This window comes from Myotis yumanensis, unplaced genomic scaffold, assembly GCF_028538775.1.
Source record: "Myotis yumanensis isolate MYYU_CA2020_CCGP unplaced genomic scaffold, mMyoYum1.0.hap1 SCAF_15, whole genome shotgun sequence".
Classification (NCBI taxonomy): Eukaryota; Metazoa; Chordata; class Mammalia; order Chiroptera; family Vespertilionidae; genus Myotis; species Myotis yumanensis.
The window spans coordinates 43,883,676-43,905,022 of NW_027223766.1; the positions used below are offsets into that span (position 1 = coordinate 43,883,676).

The 21,347-nt window shown below is 35.4% G+C and overlaps 1 protein-coding gene across 6 annotated transcripts in view; it reads right to left on the bottom strand.

The window, feature by feature from the left end:
* The window catches only part of MTDH (metadherin), a 59,070-nt gene that overhangs the window by 15,814 nt on the left and 21,909 nt on the right, over nucleotides 1-21,347 (bottom strand). Inside the window, exons 3-9 of one of the 6 annotated variants that reach the window (XM_070392085.1) lie at nucleotides 18,374-18,458; nucleotides 17,432-17,608; nucleotides 15,981-16,046; nucleotides 14,068-14,304; nucleotides 11,617-11,706; nucleotides 8,694-8,792; nucleotides 88-212 (exon numbers count right to left, since the gene is read on the bottom strand). In XM_070392085.1, the coding sequence (XP_070248186.1) occupies nucleotides 88-212; nucleotides 8,694-8,792; nucleotides 11,617-11,706; nucleotides 14,068-14,304; nucleotides 15,981-16,046; nucleotides 17,432-17,608; nucleotides 18,374-18,458 (879 nt within the window). The remainder of the gene's footprint in view (nucleotides 1-87; nucleotides 213-8,693; nucleotides 8,793-11,616; nucleotides 11,707-14,067; nucleotides 14,305-15,980; nucleotides 16,047-17,431; nucleotides 17,609-18,373; nucleotides 18,459-21,347) is intronic. The other 5 variants (XM_070392086.1, XM_070392087.1, XM_070392088.1 and 2 more) reach the window with 5 other exon arrangements.

Here is a 21,347-nt window from a genome sequence, read left to right on the forward strand (position 1 = left end):
ATAATAATATATACTAATTAATATACTAATAATTCTACGATAGTTGGGTGTGAAGAAATAAACATACCCACCAATCCCTTTACTCACTTTTTGGTCATCAGGAACTGGCTCCTGGGACTTCAGGAACTGGGCTCGTTCTTCATCTACCCAATTCCCCCACTCTTCTGCTGGTGCATTCCAATCAGAGCTGGGATCAGCAGAAGACAGACCATCTAAAATTTAACATTGTGAATTAGGTATCTATCATTTCTGCCAAAAACTAAAATGCAAAAACCAAAATCCCTTATGTTACACTAAGCTATTTCAACTATTGTTCCTTTTCCCGAGCACATTTTAAAAGCTAGAAAAAACCCCCAGTAACATGATGGTAAAAGAAAACACACCTTTGCCCAGCTTCTACTGGGCACATCATATGGCTATTTAAGTGGAATTTCTAAGGAACTCCAGAAAACTTATGAATTAACTATTTAATTCTACTCTTCTTACCTCCTTTGTTATCAGTCTCCTGAATTTGCTTTGTTTTCCCTGTTTAGGTCTAACCTGGTAAAACTTGGTCATTTCTTTGTCCTGATTATTACAACATTTTTGTAGTTGATTATATTTCTAGACTACAGAATTAGTCAATCTTTAAACAGTAGTACCAAAATTATACTCCCTACCTGTCATTTTCCCCTATACTCCCTCCTGGGGACCTTATGAGCTTTTCAAGATTAGGTTCTTCTTTAAATTCACTAAGTCATTACAGAATACTTAACCTTTTCTTTTCCCCTCCTCTTTTAATACTTGTACCTTTATTCCAAAATATGGGTCCCTTTTTGGGTTTCTATCACCCTACTGTCATGAATAAATTTTTACTCTAGACTTCAAAATTCCTTTCTTTAACTCTAGGAGGTACTGGCTTATTCTAAAAGAGAAAAACATTCTTTGGCTTTACCCTGATTAAGCAACTAATTCTCAAAGTTAATCCTTCCCTCCTCTTCCAGGATATCCTACAGGCTTGCATATATAGTTTTGTAACAACAACTTGTAGTCAGATTTCATTTAACACTGGTTTAAGATAACAAAAGTTAGACTTTATGTCTAAATAGTTAATAAGTTTAGAATTCTAATACAGTACTGCTTTATTGAAAAAATCCACTCTTTCCCCACTACTACCAAATGCTGCTTTCATTAAACACTAAATTCTTTCAAATACATTTCAGTCTGTTATTAGAATTTCTATTCTATTCCACTGATTTATTCCTGGGATAGTGCCATCTATAATAATGAAAGTGTAATATGCTAATTAGATGGCCGAACAGTGGAACGACCTTCCAGATGACCTTCCGGATGAAGTCAGGGCTGTGAGGGCCGAGCCCCTTGCATGAATTTTGTGCATTGGGCCGCTAATATACATAATATAACTGTGCAATATATTTTATTATCCAGGAAAACAAACCTGCCAGCATTACTCTCATTTTCTTTCTATTCTTATTTTTCCATGTGAACTCTGTAACAGTGTTGTTGTTTTTTTAAAGGGGAGGTATTATGACACATCTTCATGAAGGCTTTAAAACCTATATTTTGAAAGAATACGTAATCTGGGGAAAACCTCACAGGAAAAAAATCATAGACATAACTGTCTGTACAGTATGATCCCAAATTTATAGGAGTAAGATATACAAGAAAAAAATATATAACAGATATATCTTAACAGTGGAATTACAGGAATTTCATCTTATTAAGCACTTACTATGTACTAGAACTTGAGCTAGGTAGGTACCGGAGATACAAAGATCAGTATGACATAATCCCGCCCACCCCCATGACGCTCACAGTCTATCTACTCAGGGATCATGATAGGTAAATATAACAGCAGAGTGATAGAATCTGTTACACAGGGTGTAGAGAGAGAGAGAGAGAGAGAGGAGGGGCTAAACCAGTAGAGAATGGGGAGAGACTGAAAGCGTAAGCAAGAGAAAGTCTAATGGAGGTAAAACATGTAACAAGTGATTACAAGTGTGAAATGTGTTACAAAAAAGGAAGTCCCTTCCTATATTTTGAAATTTATTAACATAAGCAGGTATCTTGGGCCATTATTACATAGCATTAACAGAGAGAGTAAGAAGGACCTTTTATAGCCCTGACTGGGTAGCTCAGTTGGTCAGTGTTTTGATCATACACCAAAAGTTTGCGAGTGTAGGCCAAATAGCTAGGTTGCGGGTCTGATTCCTGGTTGGGGCAAGTATGGGAGGCAACCAATCTATCTCTCTTTCTCCCTCAGGTGAGGATTTAAAAAATAAAAAAATAAAAAAAGTATCTTATAGTCAAATGGTTCTACATATCTACATGTGAATATTGCTCTAACACTTAATAAATATGTAATTTTTGTTAAATTTCTTTTTTTTTTTTAAATATATTTTATTGATTTTTTACAGAGAGGAAGGGAGAGAGATAGAGAGTTAGAAACATCAATGAGAGAGAAACATCGATCAGCTGCCTCCTGCACATCTCCCACTGGGGATGTGCCTGCAACCCAGGTACATGCCCTTGACCGGAATCGAACCTGGGACCTTTCAGTCCGCAGACCGACGCTCTATCCACTGAGCCAAACCGGTTTCGGCATTTTGTTAAATTTCTTAACTGTAATGAACTACATACTAACTTCATAGGATTGCTGAGAGGATTATACTATAAAAGGATAATATGCTAATTAGACCAGTCGACTGGACATCTTCCGGTCATCCTTCCAGACAAAGCCACGGTGGCAGGGGCCGAGGCAGAGGCAGTTAAGGGTGATCAGGCCGGCAGGGGAAAGCAGCTAGGGGCAATCAGACAGGCAGGCAGGCAGGTGAGCGGTTAGGAGCCAGCGGTCCCAGCTTGTGGGAGGGATGTCCAACTGCCGGTTTAGGCCCGATCCCTTCAGACATCCCCCGAAGGGTCCTGGATTGGATAGGGTGCAGGCCGGGCTGAGGGGCACCGAATTTCGTGCACCAGGCCTCTAGTATGAGATATATGTAAAGAAGTTCATAACAATGCAGTAAGTGTTCAATAAATGGTAGCTATTGTTTTTACAACAGAAAGCCAGTTTTCAAGCTATAAGGCATATACAATTAAGAATTTACTTTTCACCCTAGCTAGTTTGGCTCAGTGGATAGAGTGTTGGCCTGTGGACTGAAGGGTCCCAGGTTTGATTCCAGTCAAGGGCACATGCCCGGGTTGTGGGCTCAAACCCGGTAGGGGCTGTGCAGGAGGCAGCAGATCTATGATTCTCTCTCATCATTGTTGTTTCTGTCTCTCTCTTCCTCTCTGAAATCATTAATAATATATTTAATAAAAAAAAATTTACTTTTCGTCCAGCCAGTGTGGCTCAGTAGTTGAGTGTTGACCTATAAACCAGGAAGTCACAGTTCGATTCCCGGTTAGGGCACATGCCCAGGTTGCTGCCTCAATTCCGTGTGGGGCATGAAAGAGGCAGCCAATCAATGATTCTCATCACTGATGTTTCTATCTCTCTTTCCCTCTCCTTTCCTCTCTGAAATCAATAAAAATTTATTTTTTAAAAAAAGGATTTTTCATAATCCTGATAAATCTCTCAATAAGACATACTTGTTATGTCTCAATGTAGAAATCATTTTTACAAGTATAAAGGAGTCTAGTAGATGTCTGGAACCAATTGCTCATCTTACACCAAGTATTCATTAACAATACTACTGTTAGGAGATTTGAATGCCAAAGCTGTCATTGGTTTTGCTTACACTTCACAAGAAACCCAGATTTGGAAATTTACTGTCTATAAGCCAGATCTCTAAGGCCTCTTGCCAGAAAATTTATTTTCTTTTATTAAGAAAACAAGTTTAGGCAAGTGAATGGGAAATATACTAACATATAAACTATTCTCTTAATAAATACGGTATGTGGGTGTGGGGAATTAAAATCTAGTGAAGTATTTAGTGAAAATATATTTTTTAGCCCAGCCGTTGTGGTTCAGTAGTTGAGTGTCGACCTATGAACCAGGCAGTCATGGTTCGATTCTTGGTCAGGGCACATCCCCAGGTTGTGGGCTTGAATCCCGGTGTGGGGCTTGCAAGAGGCAGCCAATCAATGATTCTCACTCATCAATGTTTTTATCCCTCTCTCCCTGTCCCTTCCTCTCTGAAATCAATAAAAATATATTTTAAAAATTATGTATTTTAAAGGCTTAAATGACCATAAAGTTCGGAGAGTAACTGTACTATGGTTTAACTTCCATAAGAACATTAACAGAAGCATAATTTCTATTGGCTTTGCAAAACTTTATTGGTGCCCAGCTGGTGTGGTTCAGTGGTTGAGCGCTGACCCATAAACTAGGAGGTCACAGTTCGAGTCCCATTTAGGGTACATGCTGGGGTTTCAGGCTCGATCCCCAGTGGGGGGCTTTCAGGAGATGACCAATCGATGATTCTCTCTCATTACTGATGTTTCTCTCTCTCTCCTCCTTCCTCTCTAATAGCAATAAAAACATATTTAAAAAAACTTCATTGGTGATGTTTCCATGTTTCTTGATCTCAGGTTGCTTTTTTTTTTTTAATTAACTAGGTCAAATGAAAACTATTTTAATACAACAGATCAATCATCTAAACCTAAACACTGTCACCAGGAGACTTCTCAACACTTAATTCTTAAGATTCATGGGACTAATCTGCTAACTTCTTAGACATAGTTTCCTTAAAACTGCATAGTATAGCTTCATTCATAGTATAGGTCTCTCCATCTATCTATAATAATTAAAGCGTAAAATGCAAATTATACTGGACATCCTTCCGGATGACCTTCTGGACGAAGTTGGGGCTGCGAGGGAAGCCTGGGTCCTGGGTGCCAGAGGGAAGCCGGTGCTGGCAGCCAAGGAAAGGAAGGCCTACTCTTGAATTTCCTGCTCTAGTTTATAAATAATTTCGTATTTTTCAAAATTCCCCCATTAGTTTGCCAACATCTTTTCTTCCTTTTTTTTTAATTTTGTTAATCCTCACCAGAGAATATTTTTTCCATTGATTTTTAGGGAGGGAGGGGAAAGGAGGGAGGGAGGAAGAGAGAGAAAACATCCATGTAAGAGAGACCCATTGATTGGTTGCCTCCTGCGACCAGGGTCTGGGATCAAACCTATAACCCAGGTATGTGCCCCTGACTGGGAATTGAACCTGTGACCCTTCAGTCTGAGGGCTAACACTCTAACCACTGAACAATACTGACCAGGGCTGCCAATATCTTTTCAAAGAACCATATTAGCTGTCTTCAAAATGGTAAGCAATGTATGTCTCCATTTAATTCGCTTGTGGAACAATGTCTAGGTTTAAACATCTCATAGCTAATCTCTATTTTATCTCAGCAAGAAAATGGCTGTTAGCTGTTTCTTACCAGAATTTAATTCATTAATTTTAATAAAACACAACAATTACATTAAAAAGATATTCTCCACACAATACTAATTAATTAACCCCATAGAACAGACTAATTTTGCCTCTAGAAGATGACATCAACAACAGCATAGTAGCACATACTTAATATTTACTAGAATATTAGAACATAGGGCAGTGTTCTAAGTGTATTATAATGTTCTAATATGTATTATATTATTTAATCCTCTCAACAACTCTGCCAGGGGAGGAAGGAGAACTACTATTTTTACAGATGATGAAACTGAGGCATAGAGCCATGTCTTAGGGCAAAGATAAAGAAGTAAGATTTAAGCCCACATAGTCCTCAAGCCTCATGCTCTTTTTTTAAAAAAAATATTTTTATTGATTTTTTACAGAGAGGAAGGGAGAGGGACAGAGAGTCAGAAATATCGATGAGAGAGAAACATTGGTCAGTTGCCTCCTGCACACCCCCTACTGGGGATGTGCCCGCAACCATGGTACATGCCCTTGACCGGAATTGAACCTGGGACCCTTCAGTTCGCAGGCCGACGCTCTATCCACTGAGCCAAACCAGTTAGGGCAAGCCTCATGCTCTTAAACCCCTTCATTATGCTGTGCCAACAAAAACAAAGTTCTATTCAAAATCTCACTTTTTATAGGGGTTATGATGATGTTTTTTTATGGCCAAGATAACTGATAGATTAACATCTGTCCTTAAAAATATAAGATGCTATACTGTAGCATCTTAACCTTATATTCAAGTGCCTGAGTAGAATTAGTGCCTTTTTGTCATATAATAATGTCTATGCCTCAAACCAGACAGGCAGTATATATAGATTTAATTGATTTTTAGAGAGAGAGGAAGGGAGAGGGATAGATAGAAACATTGTGGATTGGCTGCCTCCTGCATGCCCCCTACTGGGGATCAAGCCCGCAACATAGGCATGTGACCTCTTGGCTTATGGGCTGACACTCAACCACTGACCCACACCAGGTGGCAAAGAGTCAATAAATTAATCATATTACACTGTGAAATGTAAAGCTAGTGTGTGTGTATGTGTGTACACACTTTGTGGATTAATAATCTCAAATATTAAATCATGCCGTCTACAAATTTAGAAGGAATAAGTACATTCACCGAGTACCAACATTAGTCACATTAATGATGACAACACACAAAATAAAATTCACACAGGAAATGAGGTTAAAGAGAAACTTTGGACTTAAAAGACTGCCAATACAGCATAACAAGCTTGAGAAAGATGGTATTCCTGATACTTACTACTTTAAGTACAGAGTCATGTGGATACATGTTTCTCAGTCTTGTTGTAGCAGCCAATCATATTTTTCGTTTTACAAGAATAGTTAATGAGATGAAAGAGGAGTTGTTCTATTCAAGTTGAGAAGTCTAGAGCCTTGTTTGCTCAGTTTTCCTCAGCCTCATACCACAGCTGCCCAAGACATTTCCACCTCACTCCTGCTATTTTGTTACAGTCACTCCTATTGTTCTTTAATCACGCCTCAATTCTATTGGGCATAAACTTGATCATTCTTCCCAAAGTTTCTTTTGCTCCATTTTACAACTCAATTAATCTAGATTCCAAGATAAGTGAGAAGAAAAAGTCCAAGCCACATGAGGTACTACATTTTAAAGTCAGGACTAGAACTGGGATACACATTCTAAACCAGAAACTCCAACCCTCAGCTTCCTAATCTTTAGCCAGCAATTCAAGGCTTTTCACAACATGGTCCTCCCTAATCTACCTTTTCAACTTCATCTCCCTTAAACTATAAGAATTGTGCTTCAACTAATCTATATAGAGACTAATCAGGGTACACACTAATCCTTGTGCTGTTTCGAGCTTACCTTCATGATTACAATCATCACCAAGGCTGTACCATGTAGTGGTTAAAAGCATGAACTCTGGAGCTAGACTACGAAAGTTTGATATCATCGCCTCCACTTAACTTGAGCTGTGTGGCAAGGCTGGAAGTTAGGTAACTTTCCTTTGCCTCAGTTTCTTAATATGGTAAGTATGGGTAAAAAAAATAACACCCACTTCATGGAATTGTTATAAGCACTAAATTAACAGTAGTTACAAGACTTAGAGCAGTGCCCGGCCAGTGTAGCTCAGTGGTTGAGCATCAGCCCATGAATCAGGAGGTCACTGGTTCGATTCCTAGTCAGGGCACATCCCCAGGTTGCGGGCTTGATCCCCAGTAGGGGACGTGCAGGAGGAAGCCGATCAATGATTCTCTCTCATCATTGATGTTTCTAACTCTCCCTCTCCCTTCCTCTCTAATATATATATTTAGAGCGGTGCCTGGCACATAGCCACATGTTTGCTATAATCATTATTTCTACTGAACACCTGTGTAAAAGTGCTGCACTAGGTACTGAGGATATAAAAGAGCGAGAGTTCCTGTCTTCAGAAATTTCAACTCTACTCGAAGAAACAAAACACATTCTTTTTTTTTCTTTAAATATATTTTGATTGATTTCAGAGAGGAAGGGAGAGGGTGAGAGAGATAGAAACATCAATGATGAGAACCATTATTGGTTGCCTCCTGCACGGCCCTACTGGGGGGTCGAGCCCACAACCCGAGCATGTGCCCTTGACCAGAATCAAACCCAGGACCTTTCAGCCTGCAGGCTGACGCTATATCCACTAAGCCAAACTGAATAGGGCCAAAACATATTCTTTAAAAAAAAATTTAATCAAGGCGAAAATTCCAAAAGTAAATGCTAAATAAATAACAGAAAAAATGATGTGCTGTAAAAATTCTGAGAAAGGAGTAAATTTGGAGGTTTGGAGTTTAAAAAAAAACCAATTAAAAAAAAAAAGATAGTATGAGCTTTCTAACATAAAAACCATTATATTTTTCCCTTTTTTTTGTTTTTGTTTTGTTAAATAACTCTTGCCTTTAATGTTCTTATGCTTCTATTAGAAATTAGGCTAAAGAAATGGTTTTCTACCAATAAAAAAACTTGCACGCCTCACAAATTCAAATCCATTCCGATATATTTTAGAATATTCACTTAAAACAAAAATTGTAAAACTAGAGCAACTATAAGACAATTTCATGTTTAAATATCTCAATCATAAAAAGTGAATTTAGTTTTAATTCTATAGGTATTCAACAATTAGTTTACAAGTAATACATTTGGTATTAGATTAGATTACTATGACCTAAAAGGTTAGAAAGTAGGATTAAAATTAAAAATATAGAGCATGAATTCAGGAAGCTAGAAATTCTGAAAAAGAAACAAAAACAAACAGAAAAACCCCCAAACTGATAATTTTTAAAAGGACATACTTAACCCAGACCATTCATCATCGATATAGGGCTGATTACGGCTAACATCCCACTGATAATCAGAAGTGGTAGACTGAGAAACTGGCTCAGCAGTAGACCCTTAAATGAAAACGAATGCAATAAAATTAAAAATGGAATTTTCTAATGATGTTTCATAACAATTCTATACTTTGCATACGGAGACTTAATTTATTTTTTTTTATTTCTCCTAAAAACAAAACAAAACAAAAAAAACCTCAGACATTATAAGAGTTAAGATAAAGGAAAAGTAGAATTAAGGGTAATTTTAGATTACACATGACAATCATTTGATCTAATTCACTAATAAGAAATATATTTTTCCTTAGTACCAATCCATTAGATTTTGTCTTTTATAATATATTCTTCAAACTAGTTATATATTTCAAAAGGTCAAAAAAGTTTTATTGGGGCAACGGGTGCAGGATGAAGGGGGTCAGTGGGGAAATAAAAGGGAAATCTGTAATACTTTCAACAATAAAGATAAATTTTTAAAAAGTTTTACCTCTCTTCTTAACTGAAAATGATAAAGCACAAAAGAAATCCTGGATGTTTTAGGGTAGTCTATATCCTTAGAACCATGAAGGAGAGAACTAGAAAATGTCTGAGTTTGCTAGAATTTTTTGCCTAAGGAAAAGTTAAAGAAGAGAGATGATTATTCTAGATCAGTGATTCTCAACCTTCCTAATGCCACGACCCTTTAATACAGTTCCTCATGTTATGGTGACCCCCAACCATAAATTATTGTCGTTGCTACTTCATAACTGTAATTTTGCTACTGTAAACAATATGTAATTATATATGTGTTTTCCGATGGTCTTAGGCGACCCCTGTGAAAGGCTCATTTGACCCCCAAGGGGGTCGCGACCCACAGGTTGAGAACCGCTGTTCTAGAGCGTTAAGGCAGCGAGAAGCCAAAGAGATAAGAAGAGTTATGCTGGTGGTTTAGAGACCAAGTTAAATTCAGGTGCATTTAATGAAAAGAGAATACAGTTGACCCTTGAATGATATGGGTTTGAATGGCGTGGGTCCACTTATTCACAATTTTTTTTCCAGTAAAATTTTTGTAAATACTTTCTTTTCCTTATGATTTTCGCAACAGTTTTCTTTAGCTTACTTTATTGTAAGACTACAGTATATAATATATATAAAACATACAAAATATGTGTTAACACACTTTATGTTTTCAGTAAGGCTTCCGGTCAACAGTAGCCTATCAGTAGTCAAGTTTTGGGGAAGTCAAGTTACATGCGTATTTTCAACTGTGCAGGGGTGTGTATGTGGAGTGTCAATGTTCCTAACTCCTGCATTGTTCAAGGGTCAGCTATATTCTAAGTGTTTTCTGTTTTTACTTTTCTTTTTTTGGGTGGGTGGAGAAGAAGTGAGGGGGGGTGGTGGTCATATAGTCCTTAAGAATCTGATAACAGCTGTGGTAAACTACTGTCCAGAACTTACACAAAAAATTGCATATAGTTTTAGGGACATATAAATTCATGGGTGCCAGGTCAAAACACCCTGCTCTATAGCCATAAATTCATTTCAGAATACAAATGTTCTTCATCCAGGATATATATACCCCAGGCCTTCTGAATAAGAATCTCTGTATCAGAATCCTTAGGTGACTCTAATATTCACTTTGGATTCAGAGTCACTGATATAAAGAATTGGTTAAAAAAAATACCTGTTAGTATAAAAGATACAATCACTTCTTCTGATCAAAGTCTTTACTAACAAATTTTACTAGCATTCCACTAATATAACTGCTTGATATACTCAATAGTTATGTATTTTTATGTAAATTTTAACAGAGTAACACTATAAAATTCATATATAATTAGCACATGTACTGCTTAGAGGCGCTATAGTAACACTGTTGCTATTTCTTTAGCAGCCCATGCTACTTTCTCTGAATATATGAAGGGAATAGCACCTGTGTTGTACAAGTCACCAAATGAAGACAGCAATTAACTTGTACCTCTGGAAGTAAAATGTACTCTGAGACTAGGAATTGGCAAACTATTACCCATAGTCTAAATCCAGCCATCCCTTCTTTTGTATACCCTATGAGCTAAGAATAATACCAGATTTTTAGGTGGTTGGAAAAAAAATCAAAAGAATTTAATATTTCAGAACCAGACACTCCTCTGTTTATGTATCACTTCTGGCTGCTTTCCTGTTATGATACAATTCAGTAGTTGCAACAGAGATAGTATGGCTCACAAAGCCTCAAATATTTACTACTGGGCTCTCTACAGAAAATGTTTGCTGACCCCTTTTCTAGACTAGTGACTCCAGACACTGGGGAACCACATAATTAGTACACTGGGTCCATGAATTCCAACATCAACCAAGCATTACAAACTAAACATCTCCCCATGTTTAAGTAATATTTGTTAGGTACTTATAGCTTCTATACGATTAATAAAAGGCATATCCATTTAAGTTATGCTGAAATTTTAGAAGTTTACTAGCAATAATATACTTTCTAATCAATATATACTCAAGTAGAGTGATTATGTGAGGGCCCATATAAGCTTCACTATAAACTTAGGATGAATAAGTGAAAATAGAAACAAAATGCCAAATTACAAGTATGGCAGGAGTACACTAGTAACAGCAGAGTATCTTGACCCTGAAAGGAAGGCCTTCCATTTGTACTTGTCTGTGTGCCAAAGCACTTCCAGTTATGGTGGGCCACGGAATCTTATGTCCACTGCAGAAAGGAACTCAGTCACTTGCAGATTAAGAACTTAGGTCTTTCTTCCCCTTTTATTAAGGCCTCTGTCATTTATATTATATATCTATTATTATATTGATAGCAATACTTGACACTACTTTTCAAATAGCAAGAGCTAAATTAAACAGAAATTTTTTGTTAACTAAATGAAAGACTGTTTTCACATACCAGAAACAGCAGAGTTAAGTGTGAGAGATGCAAAAGAAGCAGAATTCTGTTCAGAGGTATTCATTCCCCTATCCACACTAGACCAAGCAGCTGTTAAAATAAAGAACGTCACTTGGAATCTTTGATTTGCAATGAAACTTAAAAGATTTGTACAGATTTAAAACTATGGTATCAATATTATATAACCTTAGAAATTAGAACCACTTGATATAGCAATTGCTACTATTTAGTGAATGTTTATTATGTACTGGCTCTTTCCACCAACCACTTTTAATCTTTAGGGCAAACTTGCTAGCAAAGTTTCAGAGTAGTTAAGTAACTTGCTGACAGTTAGAAAACAGCTGAGCCAAGACAGGAACTTAGGCTGATTTCCAAAGCCTATTATGCTCTTTCTACCATTGCAAACTACCTTATTATCTACCACAATTAAGCTACAACTTTGGGCCAGGGACTGAACTTTATACTTGACATTCATTTATCAAATCCTCACAAGTACTTAAATATGAGGTTCATACAGGAAGTTAAATAAACTACCCTAATTTCCATAAAAGCCAGTGGAAGAATAGGGATTCATACCAAACTGATCTATTTGAGGTAGTCCATGCTTATTCCACTACACCATGCTATCTTCTCAACATTTCCATTACTTCTATATGAATATTTTAAGGAGCATATACATCTATGATGTCAGACACTCCTGAGCAAACCTAATTTCATAGTTCTCTTTCAATTTCAACAAAGGTCCTAATCCATCTAAGCAGGAACTCTAATCTGCTGCTTAATTTCGTCTCTAACAACATTAAGCAAATACCACCTATTTTATGTCCTAATTATGAAAATGCCACATAGCTTTTGTAAATAAGTTGCAAACAGGTCACAGTTCTTAACATTACTTGATAAAACTTGACCATTGGTTGCTTTACAGCATAGAAATTGATGCTTTCCTCACTGCTGAAATTAGCTGGGAATTTAGGGATTGTTTCTTCCTCCAAATTTTGGTATTCCTACACAATTTTTGGATATTGCAGAGGGAAGATGGGAGAGCAAGCTTAAGAACAGTATTAGTAAATGATCTAAAGTTTGCTTTGTGGAGACATTAGTCAACATGAGTCTTTTTAAGCTTAAAAGTGATGGGAAAAGCAAATAAGAGGAAGAAGCGATTTTTTTCCCCCGACTTAAACTAAAAGGAATATACTAACAAAAATTATCTGGCAAGCACAACAGAAAAAAAATATCTTTGATGCATAGAAATTACAACTTAATAAAAAAAATCACTAAGAAGCAAAGAACATGAATAGAAATTCATAAAAGAAATAGACATGATCAAGAAAGTTGTGAAAATATGTAATACTTTTAACAATAAAGATTTAATAAAAAAAAGTTGTCAAACATATTCAGCCTCATTAGTAATTTGAAAAAATTAACCAAAAACAATGTATGTTCTTTTTGCTTATCAATTAGAAAAGATTTTTAGAAATAAGAATACCCAACCTTAGTCAGCATATGACAAATGGCACTCATACTGGTACTGATATATAAATTAGAACTCTCTTAGAAAATATGTTGATATATGTCATGTAGCATTATAAACATTCATATTCCCTTTAATATAATATCACTCCCAAGAATCTATCCTAAAGAAATAATCCCAAAACAAATATATTCAATGCAATGTTATTTATAATGACTAAAAAAATAGAAAAATTTCTCCAATAACGCAAAAGTATTTAGTAACTTATGCTATGCTTATACAATGTATTATAGGGCCATTAAATAAAAACACTTACAAAATGGAAAATGTTTATGTAACAATGTTAAGTGGGAGGGGGAACATAAAAATGCCTATCTGATTTGGATTATGTAAAAGAAAAATTGTACACAGGGGGGAAAAAGGCCATAAAATACACAAAAATACAGTGGTTGGCATTGGGTGGTACAGTAACACTGAGTTTTTTCTTCTCTTTCTGCAGTTTTCCATATTAACCATGCATTTCTTTTCATAATACACCCACCCACCCACCCACCCCTGAAATTAAGTTGCTTTTAATTTGATGGCTCTCAACAGAAAAAAGAGCCTCAACTACTGATCTTTGTTTTAAAACCCAGGGGAAAAATTAATTACAAAGAGGCATTAAACTACTGAAATTAATAAAAACGACTGGTCACACATTATACTTATTACATCACTAAAAATATAATTATACCCATTAGCTACATGGGTAATCAAATGTGATAAAGTATGTGAAAGCACTAAGTCAAGAGCAAATAATAAATGCTATTATTTACTTAGTTTGCTCCATAAGAAGGACCTGAGATGAGTTAATTATTGCTATTATTTCTGTATGGTATTACTAAATTTTATACTTATGGATCTTTTTTCATTCCTGGGAAATTCACAATGTACCGGATAAACAATTTTAAATGAATTTAAAAATTTCTAACATTTCTTACCAATGCCAGAAAAAATTGAACGGTCACTCCAACTCCTTCCCCAGTCTTTTCCATTCGCATTAGCATCTCCAGTGTCTTGACCCCAAGCAGATGGCTCAGTTTTCCTCTTGCCTGCAGAAGCAGGTGAAACAGAGTTCCACTTCTCCTCCCCTGCACTTATCTGTGAGGAGAGTTTTATAGACTTTTCATTCCAGCCTCCTCCATTTATAGTGAGGTTTTCATTCAATCCTGAAGAAACTTAAAGAGAGAAAATAAAGATTAAAAACTGGTACATGACTTTGTTAAAACTGGGATATTTTCAAATTTCTAGGATTGCTCAGTTTATATTTATCACTCATTATTTCCCCATACTGCCCTCTAAATTGCCTGAGCTTGAAAGAAGAAAATAAAGAATTTAAAAAGTGACATGACCAGCATGAATGACTTTTAATTTAAAAACTAAGAGGAGGTTTGACCTTAATATATATTCACTAATGTTTTCAACAGCAGAATGACTTGTTCAAAGGAAATGCAACAGAACAAAAAGGAAACCAATATAGTCTGTATACTCAGAATACTTACCCACTAAAATATAAAGATTTCATCTTAGTTATAGGTTCTTTACTTAAATATTTACATATTTACTATGTATAAAGCACTAATTCTAAAATCATTAAAATCAACTGAAAATTTTTTCCTTTTTTTCATGCATGAAAGATGTTTACTGCAACATTGTATATAATATTAGAAATGAAAAGTAACCTCACATTACATCCAGCCTGCTTAGACTTGTTATGTGAAAATTTTCTTAAAAGTAGACACTGGAGCCCTAGCTGGTTTGGCTCAGTGAATAGAAGGTTGGCTTGGTCCCAGGTTCAATTCCAGTCAAGGGCACATGCCCAGGTTTCAGGCTCGATCTCCATTAGGGGGTGCACAGGAGGCAGCTGATCAATGACTTTCTTTCATCATTGATGCTTCTATTTCTCCCTCTTTCTCCCTCTCCCTTCCTCTCTGAAATCAATAAAAATAAATATTTTTTTAAAAAAGTAGACACTGGAGTCTCAGCCCAAACGAATTAAAATCAGAATCTCTAGGGGTGGAATCCAGACGTTAGTATGTATGTACATATATACGTGTATACAATTATATGTGCTTATGTGTCTGTATGTATATATAAATGCACATAGGTGTGTGTGTGTGTATACAAGTCTATGTTCCTTTTTATATACATGATTGCTGTTTTTCTAAGCTTCCTAGATGATTTTAATGTGTAGTCAGAACTCAGAACCATGGGAAAGAAGAAAGCTGACAGTGTTAAGAACAAGCCTAAAATGAGAAGGTGCCTTTTCATTTCTGAATTTAAGTTGTACTACAGCACTTTAGTTTTTAGGTAAGGTATATCACCAATTTAATTCAATCTTTATCATAAACAAGTAAATAAAGTATGTTTTCTATTTGTGAAGCACTGTATAACTTTAGACTATACTTATTGTGAAATACTTGATAGTGTTAAGGAAGCAGTTTCAAAGGTTATAGGTATTAAGGCTTTTTTCTTAATAAAGAGTGGAAAAGCCTTTATCCTATATATGCCTATATTAAACACAAGTCCAAAAAAAAAATAAAAAAAATCCTTCTTTTCTCCACTGGCTTAAATGAGGCAAGCAAGAATCAAAACTGTATATATTAAAATAATGTTTTCACATATGGAGGAGAGGGGTAAACAACTAGAACATATCAAAGACTATTAGAAGTGGGAGTGATTTTACTTTTTATCTATTTTCTAAAATCTCTAGACTGTGATTATGTTACTTTAGTAATTAAAAACCATTAAGCCCCATTTCCCTTTCTGTGTCACTCATGTGAGGAAAGAGACATGCGTGTAAGTTTCTATTTTTGATGGGCCTTCAATTTAAGTTACATGTAATTTCTCTCACCCTGAAGTGTAGGATCTCCTTTTCCAGACTTAAAGTTGCTAACTTGAACATTTAGATGAGATTCACCTGGTTGAAATAGAAATAAAATTTATTTAATACTAAACAGGCCACTATGCACATTAAATTAGGAGTAACATACAAATCAATTTCCTTACTATTTATAATAAGTTGTTCCTTTAAGCACTAAATTCTTTCACTGGAAAAGAGCCATTTTTACTCACAATGTAATTTCACATGTCCTTAAGGAATTTAGTTCTCTAGTTACCATATTCTGAGTCAATGAAAATGCCAACAAAGGACCTGGAAAATTTCCCAAGTAAACAGAGCCTGCTCTTATATCAAGATTCTCTTAAGTAGGAACTAGAGAACTGGGCTCTGTAACTGAATTCAACTTTGCCACCTCATTTTGCCACCACAATACCAGCTGCCATTTCAACAAGTGTGGAAGCAAGCACATCAACTAAAGAACTTTGTCAGTGTTTGGGACCAGGACTTAGGAACTGTGGCACGAGGTGAGAATACATGTTTTAACAAACATACAATTTCTCTGACACTGAAAAGCATAATAATCACAATATATCACAAAACCAGCATGACACAGGATTGTGCTAGCAAGGAAGGCATGCATAAGACAATTGAAAAAGGGTGACCAACAGAAACACTAAAGTATGGCTAATATGTAACAGTGAAAATGGGTAAGTAGATGTCATTTCTGTACCAAAGCAATAAATTCCACCAATTCAACAAGCAAAAACATAAAAAGGGAACAAACCCAAGAAAGTGGTCTAGAGACAAGTGCGGGGTGGGGAGGCAATTAATAAAAAGGTGAAGAAGTTTAAGTCAATGCCTTAAAGCAAGCTGAACAGTATAACTCTGCCAACTTATGTCTCCAGGGTAAAAATGATGGCAATGTAAAGAGCTACCAGGAAGTTATCACTATTAGATAATCTGAACATTGGAGATACTTGGGAAGAACCTCTGAAGTTCCAATCTAGCTTTATCAAACACCTACGGCATTCTCAAACATTTGGGGTGGTGAGAAATCCAGATAGAACCTGCACTACCAGAACATGCTTGTTTCATCTTGGAGTATAAGCACCACATGCAGAATGATTACAAATAATTGCATTTAACGTACTGTCCACTATAAGAAATGGAAATGTAAGAGAGTTGGGGCAAAGCAATATACACGAGAAAAAAAGAAATAACATCATTTTCTCATGTGACTCAAGGCAATTTTAATTGAATAGGCCATTCATTAAGCAGTATGTAACAAATAACCACTGCTGGTATCAGATAAACCAAGACATGGTCCACAATGCTCTCAGAAGGGTCTATCAGTACAATGATGTAACTAGTTCAAAATAATCAATTTTGATGTAATGATATTTTGTACATCAGATTTAAAGGAGTTGGATTTGATGTATCACTCTTATGTTCCACTAATATACCTTTATTCTTCTTGGAACCAACAGGAAATGATGCAGTTGTAAGTTGCTCGGTGGTAACTGTGATGGTATTTTCTATCCCAGGGATAGTTGAATCCAATGAACCAGAATCAGTCTGTACCTTATCACGTTTACGTTGCTGTCGTTTTTCTCTGTGACTAATTTTAGTTTCCCAGGCTCCTGACATAGCCCCAGAAAAAAAAAAGTTATTCAGTAAGGGGAAAACAAAAAGTTGTAGTGTTGTGTTTTTTTTTGAGGGGGTGGGGGGAAGACAGGGGAATGGAGCAGTGCACACAAAATAGCATGATAAATTTATATATTAAATATGCTATTTAACAGGAGTGCTGATTATACCAATTTATCCTAAGATTTATTCTAATCTCAATATATTGTTTTAGGCAGCTAACTGCCATTATTTATTCTCATAATTTTTATCAAATCTATCTCCTATGGCTTAGAAAAAAATGACACAGAAGTCATCTTGTATATTTTTCTTTTGCTCAATAAAACTGATAGGAGAGTGTTATATATAACTACTAATAAATGGGTTTATTAGGCAATAACAATAAATGCTCACTCAAAAAATTTGTGCACAGCCTTCTAGGGATAGCATATTTAAGAACAATGAGGGAAAACCTAAACTACATTTCTAGAAAACAAAGACAAAACAAATGGCTTTTTAAGCTCAAGATATTGAGTTAGACCTTAAGTTTCAAGGCAGTTCCTTTTAGGAAAAGCACTGTTAGATCCTTAAATAATTTAGATAAAAAAGTGTTTCCTAACAATGTCATAGATCTGTACATTAAGATCTATAGTTATTAAAAAGAAGAGCTAGATACAAGATTAAGCAAAACAAATGCACCTTTGATACAATGCACCTTGGTAAAAAAAAAAAAAAAAAAAAGATTAAATTTTTTTCTATAGTCCTTTCACTTGCTCAAATACCTTCATCAACTTCCTTCCCATCATGGCGTGAACTGTTTTGCACTGCTTTAGCATCTGACTTTGATTTCTTCTTATTTTTCTTTGACTGAAAGTAAAATAAAATGTTACTTAATATTTCATGTTTTTGGAAAGGTAGGAGTCAGTAAAATACATAATAAATGTATGATACTGACAACCAAAAAATTAATGTTTGATTAAAAAAATTAACATACTAAAATGGCAATAATACAAGGTTACCATTTATTGAGTAGTTACTAAATGCTAAGTACTTTACACTATTTATTCCTTAAAAATACTCAATGGAGAAGGTATTATTCCTATTTTAGAGATGAGAAAATGAAGACTTAGAGATGTTAAATATTAAAGAGGCTGTTCTGGGTCACACAGTATATGGTAGTCAAATTTGGAAACAGGTCTATCTGGCTCCAAAGTCTGTGCCCTTAGACATCATGCTATCCTAATTTAAATAATAAATAAATAAAGTGCTATAATTTGGCATTTTTAGAGCACTAAAATAAAAACCTATTGCTAGTGTTTTCAGAAGAAAAATGATGTACTGATTAATGGGTTTGGATTTCATAAAGACTATTGGCATACCTTATGTATAATAAATTGAGTCAACTGTATAAAGTAGGTAATATTTTGTCAGTTTAAAAGCTATGTGCAAATATCTAGAATTTGTATATACAGGGTGGGACAAAAGTAGGTTTACAGTTGTTCATATGGAAAATAACATAATAATAAAGAATACAAGAAATAAACTGTGTTTTGTATATTCACAACTGTAAACCTACTTTGCCCCAACCTGTAGTAGATGCTTAATAATTCATTTAAGAAAAAACACACAAGATGTTGACTTTTTGGAATGGCCTGCCAACTCCCTTCTATTATTTTCTCATTTCAAAAGCTTGCTAATAAACTTCTAAAGCCATGATTTCTATATTTACATTGTTTCCAGAAAATTAATAGTCGTAAGTGATTTTATTTATACTTTGTATTCACTCATTTAACTATTTATTGAGATTATCTTTATGTGTATTGTTGCACACTATCTTAAAGTTAAGTTTACAACTAAAAAGAGACTGTATTTTCATAAGTCTTTTTTATGGGTAAGCAGTAAACAGACTGAATAAGCAATAATGACACCTAACTGCTTTTTCTATCAATAAACTACTTGCAAATATTCTCAAGTGACATGACCTCTTAAAGGTGATTAAAAATATATTTGATAATGGGAGCATATGAAAATTATTAAATTTTGTTTACATTCCCCATAGTTCATTTGCATTTTTTTGTTTCATTGTATGTTCTTATTATCATTAACATGAATCATGTATAATGTCCTGTTTTATCACATCTACCAAACCAGTTTCATATCCACTTTTTAAAAATTACGATATCATCCACATACCGTAATATAATTCAGTGGTTTTAGTATATTTGAAGTTGCATAACTACCATCATTATCTAATCCAGAATATTTTCATCATCCCAAAAAAGAAACGTGACACCCATTAGCAGTCCCTCCCTGCTACCTTTTTCCCACTGGCACCCACCATGAATCTTCTGTTGGTCTCTGATATCCACTATTAAATAAAGATAGCACATTGAGCATCTGTCAATACACAGTCTAGAGTAGTGGTTCCCAATGTGGGGCACACGCCCCAAAAGGGGGCAATTTGAGAATGAGTTATTAACAGTGAATTTTTTGCATTTCTTACAGTTCTATGGGCCTCATATACAGTATATATATATAACCTATATAATAAAGAGCTAATATGCTCATTAGACTGGACAGCGGAAAGACCTTCCGGAACAACCAGTGGGTGAGGGGTGAGGGGTGGGGGGAGGAGAGGGGGCTGTGAGGCAGCCGGGGCTGCAAGGGCCAAGCCCCTTGCACGAATTTCATGCATCAGGCCTCTAGTTGTGACTATATTTATGCATTTCAGTTTTCTATTATATTTTTGAAACTTTATTTGCTATCTTTTCATATCACTTCATATTATTATTATTTTTAACAGTTTCTTAGTGATTTCTTCCTCAGTACTTCAACTGTCCTTTCATTCTTTTATTTTCCTCTTTCATGGATGCCACGTTCTTTGGAAGCTTGCTTAGACCAAGCTGATGGCCTTTTAGGCTTCCTCCACGTGAATAGGAGTTCAATTTTTGAATAATAAGAATTACATGTCATGGGGGGGCATCAGGATTTTAGAGATGCTTAGGTGAGGCATGGCCAAAAAAAGGTTGGGAACCACTGGTCTAGAGAATGGGTTGGCAAACTTTTTCTATAAAAACAGTAAATATTTTAGGCTTTGTAGACCATATGGTTATACACGTAGCAACCACACAACCCTGCCACTGTAGCATGAAAGTAGCCATACACAATGTATAACTGAATGAGTATGACTATGTTCCAATAAAATATTATTTAAAAAAATAGACACCTGGCTTGATTTGGAGGGTTGAAGTTTGTCAATCCCTGATCTGGAGCAGCACTGTCCAATAGAAATACAATGCACATATGTAATTTAAAATTTTCTAACAGACATGTGTTAAAAAGTGAAGAGAAATAGATAACATTAATTTTAATAATACAATTATCCCAACATGTCCAAAGTACTATCATTTCAAAATGTAATCATTAAAAAAAAAAAAAATAAGAGTACGAGCAAGACTGCTTAAATAGCCACATGTGGCAAGTGGCTACCATACTGGACCATGCAAAACTAAAAGTGGTACTCCATTTTACTGATAAGAAAACTGAGGCCATAAAGACATATACATTGGCTAAGATCATAGGGTTTATTAAGTGGTAAAACTAGGACTAAAATCTAGTTCTGACTCCAGAGCCTGCTCTCGCAAATACTCTTCTATTCTCTTTCTACATTTAACTCCAAATACAAATTTAATCATGCATTAAGTATGTGATTTGGGGCTAACTCACTCTGAACCCTTTTCCCCAACTGTTATTTGG